Raw genomic sequence first — 9159 nt, forward strand, 5'->3', positions numbered from 1 at the left:
AGGACGGTGAGGTCAAAAAGTTGGAGAGATGGAGGAAGGAGGTGCCTAGCGGGGGTTCGGCGTCGGGGTCTTGAGAGAAATCCGAGGCGAGGTGGGTGAGGACGAGGAAGTGGTCATGGCCGCCGCGCCGACCCCAGATGGCCAGGCGGTCGCAGCGGAGGAAATCGGCGAGGTCGCGGCCGTGGAGGGCACTAGAGTTGAAAAGGGGCAGATGGTAGAGGAGAGGGAGGGCGTCAAGGGTGGCGTAGTACGGGGTTGAGGCAGGGGTACTCAAGGAAGCGGCGGTGGAAGAAGGGCTCAAGCATGTGGGGGTCGGTGTGGTACCAGCTCCGGGAGCAGTTGTGGGTGCGGGGGGCGAGGCCGTGGTTGGTGAGATAGGGATAGGGGCAGAAGTTGCTGTCGTAGTAGAGGGGGAAGGCATTGCAGGATTGGAGGAGGTTGGTGTTGAACAGCGGCGGGATGTCGTGGATGTGGATCCATCATCCTTCGCACTCTGTCCGCTGATGCGCCTCTTCTTCCTTGATGACGGCGTCTTCCTCCTCCTTTTCTAATAATGGAAGGCCGCCGCCGGTTTTGGAGGTGGATCGGGCTTGGCAGGGGACGAGGAGGAGAATAGAGAGGATGAGAGAGATGATAACAAGAACGGAAGGGCAAGTCATGGACGCGAACGAGAGGGAGGGCCTTGGCCCTTATGTTGGAATCGTTGGATGCAGGGTTTCCATGTAGTAAGATCCAGATCTGACCGCCCACGGTTCTGTCGATGGCGCGATCTCGACTGTCGGATCCCGAAGCCGCCCCCTCATTTGGTCGTGTTATGTCACGAGCTCCGTTTGGGCTCGTGAGCTGCTCGGGCTCGGGCTCGGGCTCATTCGACTAACGAGCTGAGCTCGAGCCAAGCTTTTACCAGGCCGAGCCCGAGCAGCTCGCCTCGTTAACATGCCTACTAATCCATTCTTCCATTTTTAGATAGGATCTTAACTCTTTTTGGATTCTGTCTCTCCGACTCTACACATGAGAGAGGTGTTGAGGAATAATAATCTCATATTGGATAGGCTAACAATTCTTGTGGCATTTATATACTATTGAGCCTATCCATCTAAAGGTCCGAGTTTTTAGATCGGATCAGAACATGGTATTAGAGCCTACCGATTCTTCTTGCCTATCAAAATTCTCATGCTTCCACTTACTAATCGTGTTGCCCCCATCTATTTAAACACATGGATTTTTAGATATGATAGGTAATTATCAAAGCATCCATGACTTCAAGTTGCCTTTGTTTGTAGAATAAGAAGAATTAGAATAGAAAAAGTTATGCTACTTAGCGTAGATGTGCCATAAATTAATCCTATTTGTCCTGTAATTTGTAGAATGATGTTGGTCGGAGATTCTTTTTTTTCGCAAAAGAAAAAATGTAAGCATGGATAATTGCTTTATGATATAAGAGAAGTTTATCACAATTTTTCTGGGTAGCGTTGACATAACTATTCCTCGCCCATGCGTGCTTTAGAAATAAATGCTATCCTAGCGTTTCGCCTGTAGGAAGGCACATTCACATGAAGGAATATGACTCGGGCGACTACAGCGGAGTCTGCATACTAATAGACAGGTTTATACAACCGAACTGCCGTCTTGGTTTTCCAGGCATAGTTTTAACGGGAGCGTGACCGAGGAATTATGCGTAAGTTCGAGTTTCTTTTTAAAAGGGAAGCTAAGCGCCACTCAAATTTTATTAAAAGCAGGCGAGTTAATTAGTAAATAAAGGATCGCTTGCAGAAATGTTAGAACAGTGGTCGCACGAACTCCTGAGAACAGAGCTACCGGCCATCCACGAGAAGAAATGTTTTAATAGAAGGATCGCTTGCAGAAATGTTCGAGTTTTCAATATCCAGCAGATGCTTTTAATAGAAGGACGGCATCCACACGAAGCAGTTCCAGCCACCGGCCATCCCTTCTTAGCAATAATTTCACCAGCTGCATAACTTCGAGTTGTAGGCAACAAAACCTCTTCTGCACTCTTCCACGAAATCAGTGGTGAGAGCTGTACTAAAAAAAGACAAGAAAGAAAAATAGTGGTGAGATTAACCTTCCCACAGAATCAACACCTCAAAACACCACCAGTGCGCGGTCCCCACCAAGGAGGCGCAGTCTCCCTTCTATCGTCAGCGCCCTCCTCAGAATTCCGTGTTCTCCGCCTCGCTCGCTTCGCACGAAGCTTCTCCCATCCCGGATTTCTTTGTTTCCTGGTTACGATTGCGACTAGGCTTTTGAAAACGCAGCCGGCATCGTACGATTTGTTTGCTGTTATTCACGTAAATTCCACGCCCTCTCACGTTTTCCATTTTAAGGCAGACCCGACTCTCAAGGGTGACGGGTCCCTTGGTTGAGCCCAAACATTCTCTGGTCCACGTGTAGGATTTCAAAGTTAAAAGAGTCTTTGCTTCTGAGCCCTATAAATTCCTTTCCCGCCCGACCATATGCACAAACTCCAAAATTCTCAAGTCTCGCGCTCTGTTTCTCACATTCATTACACATTCACACATTTGAGTTTTAGTGATGGAGTTCGATGCACCAAACTATCCACTTCTTTCGAAGATGGCAACCAATGATGGCCACGGCGAGAAATCGTCTTACTTCGACGGGTGGAAGGCTTACGATAGCGATCCATTCCATCCTACCGAAAACCCAGAGGGAGTCATTCAAATGGGTCTAGCCGAAAACCAGGTAAGAACATATCCAGCAGCAGTCATCTCGATACCTCGCTGTACGTAATTTCAATCACAATCGCAAAACCAACACCATCCACCCACTTAGTTGCAGAGCATATCCATATTCTCATATGCTGCGGACTATGCTCTATAGGAGTACAAGAAGCACCCATCCAGTGTTCGGGTTGTATCTTTCGCACGAAAGAATGATTCACCTTCTTCCGCCACGTGAACCGTTGGATCACACAAAGCCCGCTTCAGGATCTTTGCTTGAAGAAAGAGGTTGGAATACTTTGACATCTAACGGTTGACGTCGCAAAAAAAAAAAAAAAACAATATGCAACCCGAACCCCAATCCAAGTAGCAGTTGTTGCACATTCTTCTGTTACTTAGGGTCTCTGTTCGATAATCTCAAAGTAATCTTCGGGTGTCCTACTCATAGGTGTTTTTTTTTATTTATTTACTTTTCAGCTTTGCCTGGATTTGATGCAAGAGTGGATTAAGAAGAACCAGAGGGCCTCCATTTGCACTGAAGCGGGAGTTTCAGAATTCAAAGCGATCGCAAATTTCCAGGATTACCACGGCCTGCCTGAATTCAGAGAGGTAATTAACAAAAGCGCAGCTTTTTTATTGCTAGCATAATGATTTGCTTATCTTGTCATGAATGATGTCGTCAAGTTTGCAAAGATGCATCGAGTCCTTGCAAAAGGTTTTAGCTTCGGAAGTTTTCAATGGAGTTATCCAGCATAAAAACCAAAAATTGTCTTAAGAGTACTCCTACGATGATTGAAATCTTGATAGTGATTTAATGGTGGTCTTGTCCGTAAAAGTTAGTAATTGTTGTTGCTTTGTGGTTGTAATGCGAAATGACTAATCGATGTGATTTGTCGAAACTTGCAGGCCATTGCCAAGTTCATGGGGAAAGTGAGAGGAGAAGGAATCAATTTTGACCCTGCGAGGATAGTGATGAGCGGTGGAGCTACCGGGGCTGCCGAAATATTGGCCTTTTGTTTGGCTGACCCTGGCGAAGCATTCCTTGTTCCAACGCCATATTATCCAGCGTATGTCGTATAAGCTCCTCTATATATATTTAAGTTTTGATGTCTATCACAAACACGACATAATCCTACTTCTTTTTTTTCTTCTAAATGGAAATCTTCCAAGGCTGATGATATGGTAGATACCAAGACATTCTGGTTTACGAGTCTAATAACAAATGAAAATTCAACAAAAATATTTCTGGTTATCCTTTTTTCTTCTTATATATATATGGACGAAAGCGGTATTACTAAAACCTCATTTATATTTAACGTAGCCATATTTGTGGAGAGGTTTGAACATTTTGCAAGTCTATACACTGCATATCTAAAACCTACTCGCAAATGGTATCTTGAAACTCAATCATCTTATATTCATTATTTGCACAACAATATATAAAGCTAAACTTACAATTCATGTATCATGTTCAGATTCGATCGAGACCTCAGGTGGAGAACAGGAATCCAGCTCTTTCCAATTCACTGCGAGAGCACCAATCATTTCAAAATCACCCAGTCCGCACTTGAATCTGCTTATGAGAAAGCCCAGCAGGCGAATATTAGAGTTAAAGGGGTCTTAGTAACCAACCCATCAAATCCACTGGGGACAACCTTGGACAAAAAAACACTAAGAACCTTGGTCAGCTTCATCAATGCCAAGAGGATCCACCTAATCTGCGATGAGATTTTCGCAGGGACCGTCTTCAGCGAGCCCAGATTCGTTGGCGTCTCCAAGATACTCGAAGAGGATCCTAATTGTGACCAAAGCCTCATCCACATCACCTACAGCCTCTCCAAGGTCCTCGGCCTCCCTGGATTCAGGGTTGGCGTGGTCTACTCCTACAATGATACAGTGGTTCGCTGCGCTCGTAGGATGTCGAGCTTTGGACTAGTCTCCTCACAAACACAATACCTGCTTGCCTCCATGCTATCAGATGATGAATTCACAACCGAGTTGATAGCAGAGAGCAGGAGGAGGCTATCGAAGAGGCACGAGATCTTCACTTCTCGGCTTGCGCAAGAGGGAATCCAGTGTTTGGAGAGCAACGCCGGGCTGTTCTGCTGGATGAACTTGAAAATGCTTCTCAAGGAATCCACAGTTGAAGGAGAACTCGAGCTGTGGCGCAGGATAATTGACGATATGAAGCTCAATGTGTCGCCCGGTTCCTCATTTCATTGCAGTGAACCTGGGTGGTTTAGGGTATGCTTTGCCAACATAGATGACGAGACCATGGAAGTTGCCCTTCAAAGGTTCAAGTCATTTATGCGCCGGGCGAAAAAGAAGAGGTGGCAGAATGGGCTTCGCTTAAGCTTTCCTCGGAGGTTTGAGGGCATGACCACCATGACCCCCATGACCCCCATGACCCCAAGCTTATTGTCACCGCACTCTCCTGTTGTTCGAGCCACCACTCCAGCTTAGTAGTATAGCTAGTGTTGTGGAGGATGAAGGCACCAAGGACTGTTCTTCCGCCAATTGTTAGAGTATTTCAAAATTCTAAGCCTATTCTTTTTTTTCTCTTGTATATTTTTTTTAGTCTCACATTGAAAATAGACGAAGCCTACGTGCGCACGAGCCCAATGAAAGCCCAAGACAATTTGGCAGATCTGATCAAAAAACGGGTTAACCGGGTGTCCCGATCGATCACCACGCGCACGGGGGAAAATTGGCAGCAAAAAAGGAAAAGGAAGATGAAAGGCACATCATAGTAATTATTGGTTATTAGAAAATAAGATGGATAAATATTTTTTGATTATTAGAGCCGCAACGGGTTCTTTCAAGAAATATGTATCGTTCTTTCCTCCTTTCCTTTATCAAGAAAAATTGTAACTTTTTTTTTGAGTAAAACTACTGGAATATGTATTTTTTAATTCTACAAGGAATATGTTAGAAAATACGGAGGAAAAGAAATTCCTTGGCTCTCTGTTTTCTCTGTAATGGTGAAAAGGATCGTGTTGACCCATGTTTTAAAATTTGACTTGGAATGAACCATGGACTGGAGATGGAGAAAAAGTAGCACCCAATCCCAATCAAATCTTCTTGGTTCCTCAAAAGGATAAAAAAAAAAGAACCGTGGAAGTCACAAGAGGAAAACGGTCAACAATTAAGAAACCTACTCTGCAATTGATAAGAATAGAAGACTCCCCTTCCAAAAAAGATAACAATAGAAGACTCAAACGTCATAGCACTGCAGCAGAAGTTTTATATGTTTCGACTTCTTATCCTGCTCCGTGGAAATTTTTTGCTTGCCTCAAATAATAATAATAAATGCTAAGAATTGCAACCCAAAAGCATTGGCCACGTTGGAGAGCTTTCATAAAGTATGTGCTCAAATAGAACTCTCCGATGTCTTGAACGATCCAAAAACCCAACCTTTCTAATAGTCGCGAAGAAAAAGCTTAGTGGATTACTTTACAGCATCTATAAAGTTTAGACTCCTTATGTTTTTCCAAGCCCGAGGATCCTTGCATTGCTTGCACCACAAAACTTGGTGTAGCGCACAATGGCCGCCATTAGAAGATGAAGGCCATCAAATAAAGCATGCCATATATGACACATAAGAGTATTTTGTTTGATGGTTGTCCATCTTTTGATAGCGGCCATCGAGCATTGCACTGAATTTTATGATGCAAACCATGCACCGCAAAAAATTCGTGCTCTTTTTTAAAGCTATTTGGTAAAGTCTTTTGGGAACTTTCTATTGAACCTTATCACCATTCTACCTTTCCAACAATACCTACCCTCAATTGTTCTAATATTAACCTCCAGAAGAAGATATAGTATCTGTTCCAAGGCGACTGCTCTAACTTAAATCCTTCAACTTGAACTTGTGAAACTACTCATCATCCAAAACTTATCTATAACTCACTTGAAAAGGACTCGTGGGCAAGCTCGTCGCTATTTCTGAACGTCCCTTTAGTTCTCGATGATAGTTAAAAAAGTTGTAATCTTATAAGATACTGTTGTGTCATCATAAATTCAAAACTAGACAATACCGTTGATCTTCTTTGAAATTGATGTTGTCATTTGGTATTTCTTGTACTGGTTTATTTTCATCAACTGCAGCGGGCAGCGTCTGCCATAAACCTCACATGGACATGGTCAGATTTTCTCTCCCGAACAAAAGAGAGAGAAAGATATTGTCCAAGATTCTCTGCAATCTTCTTAAGCCTCGCCAGTAGTCAATGCTTGTGCTCATGATATTGAACATTTCGTCCCCCCCTCTCACACACACACCAACCACATGGCGCCATGTGCATGACGGTGCACCACACCGATCACATGCATGCATTCCCATGGGCTCCATCCATTGTCTGCTCATCTCGATGATTGGACCACAGGAATGCAGGCATGTGATTGGAGTGGTAATTTCATGAATGTAGATGTTCAACCAACATGCCAAAATCATTTTTTTCAGGCATTATACTTTTAGGAATCATTTTTTAGAAAAAAAATATTTCGATTTTTTTTTTTTTTGAAAACCAAACGAGGCCTAAATAGATTGTGTTATTGGAAAGCAAAACTATATATCATGGAACGTTGACCACCATCAAAGGATGAACCATCAAGCCTATGCCCATGAACTGTCTTAGTTGAATCCATGTTTTGAGGATGGTTATTTATGGCCGTACAGGATTCTAGGTACCGTACGCAGAGGATGCGTGCTCATCGTGAGAACCTTAAGACTGACAGATTGAAGCACCACGCGGATTCTTCACACTGATCTTCCTGTCTCCTTTTGCCCCCACTTTCTCCAACCAAGATGCCAGCTAGCTCAGCTAAGCCTGGTTGGCAACCCTCCCAGGAGTACAAATCAGTCAAACAACTAGGTTTGAAATCTCTACTATTGAAATCTAGGATTCGGACCGTGTTTAAACAATTGAATCAATTGATTTCTCTTCCAATAGTGGTGTACTTAAAAAGCCATTTAGAGACATAGATGGAGCACATTCTACCAAAAGACAGCACACAAATTAGGGTTCCAAGACGGTACAAGAAAGCTGTTTTCTATAAGAGCATTATATGACTTTCAGATGGGACCGACCCCTCAAAATATCAGTGGGGTTATATTAAATCCGGTAAGAGTCGGGCACTGCCACCCATCCGTTCCGGATAAGATTTACTTCCAAGCGAGGAATGGCACCAAAAGCCACATAAAGTGGCACCAAAAGCAAGAGCTTTTGGGCAAGCCATGGAGACTCTGCTTCACCAAGTGGCACTGCCATCGCCTCCCCACATCACAAGAGCTTCTTCATGGATGAATAGAAGCCCAGTTCCCATCCGTCCCACAAGTCCTGTCCATACGCTACTCTCAAAGAAAAGAGCTAAAGAGTCGCAAGCCCAAGGCAGAGGATTCGGAATAACAGTCTCAGATAAGAACAGAAGGCTAGAAAAAGCTGATATCAACAACAACGCTCCGAATGATGGAGATGACGAGATACCCCCAGATGTGTTCGATAGAATGATACGTCGTATGCTGTTCTCTGTCGGGACCCCAATGGCATTGGGCATTGGCCTGTTGTACGTGCTAAGTTTGCTCAAGAAAGGCAACCTATGGGAGGTGCCTGGATGGCTGCCGTTCCTCACCATCCTACTCTCTTTCGGGACGTCGGCGATGGGCATTGCTTATGCTACTCTGACCACCAGCTGGGATCACAACAAGGAGGGTTCCCTTCTAGGATGGGAGGAAGCCAAGAAGAACTGGCCTGAGCTGTGGAAAGAAGAAGATGACAAGAGATAGATTTTTGATGTAAAATATTGTGATTCCAAGTTTATGCTTGTAGTGCTGAAGGTTCTCTTCTATGCTTGCTCCTTTACAGAGCTTGTAGGCTCAACTGAAATGGACTAGGAGTTAAAGAAGAAACCTAAAATATGAATGCTACTACTCCCCGGAAGTTTTTATGATCCCAGCTGGCAAGAGAAAACATAACCATCTTAGCTATCAGCCTCTTCAGCATATACGAAATCTTTGGGGTCGATCAGTATCATGATGAACCATATTCTTATTTAGGACCAGCTGTCACTCACTCAATATTGAACACCAAGAAATTAACCGGGGTTTAGTCCATCCATTTAGGACCCTCCTCCTCCTGAGGTTCTAGTCTTGCGATAGGCTTCCTATACTTGAAGATGAAGTGATTAGAAAAGCTAGCAGATGTCAAACAAGATACAGGAGGGCTCAAGATGAAGCGTTCCATGGAAGGACAAATTGTCCAAACCTAGTAAACTAGTTGTTGCGATGCGTACATATCGAAGTCTCGGTTAGCCCGATGGCACGTCAAATGCCCACAACCTAGCTGCTTCACCTTTTGGACAAAGGCAGTGGAAGACTGGAAGGTTGGCTTTTTCTTAAAACAAAATCCATTATAATAAGCTGTAATTGTAAATCCTGTGTAAAGGCCACCCTAGGTCCAATCTT

General features: G+C 44.0%; 2 protein-coding genes across 2 annotated transcripts; both read left to right on the forward strand.

Annotated features, from left to right (window-relative positions):
• Positions 1–2478: 2478 nt before the first annotated feature.
• LOC103697217 (1-aminocyclopropane-1-carboxylate synthase-like) lies at positions 2479–5713 on the forward strand. The gene is made up of 4 exons (XM_039118702.1): positions 2479–2721; positions 3177–3308; positions 3606–3766; positions 4175–5713. The coding sequence occupies exons 1-4, from the start codon at positions 2554–2556 to the stop codon at positions 5160–5162; spliced, it is 1449 nt and encodes a 482-aa protein (XP_038974630.1). The 5' UTR covers positions 2479–2553; the 3' UTR covers positions 5163–5713.
• A 2129-nt stretch (positions 5714–7842) lies between these two features.
• LOC103718492 (uncharacterized protein PAM68-like) lies at positions 7843–8650 on the forward strand. The gene has a single exon (XM_008807348.4). It carries the CDS (start codon positions 7933–7935, stop codon positions 8479–8481), a length of 549 nt encoding a protein of 182 aa, XP_008805570.2. The 5' UTR covers positions 7843–7932; the 3' UTR covers positions 8482–8650.
• Positions 8651–9159: the final 509 nt, after the last annotated feature.

The sequence above is a fragment of the Phoenix dactylifera genome, unplaced genomic scaffold (assembly GCF_009389715.1).
Source record: "Phoenix dactylifera cultivar Barhee BC4 unplaced genomic scaffold, palm_55x_up_171113_PBpolish2nd_filt_p 000397F, whole genome shotgun sequence".
In the NCBI taxonomy this organism is placed as follows: domain Eukaryota; kingdom Viridiplantae; phylum Streptophyta; class Magnoliopsida; order Arecales; family Arecaceae; genus Phoenix; species Phoenix dactylifera.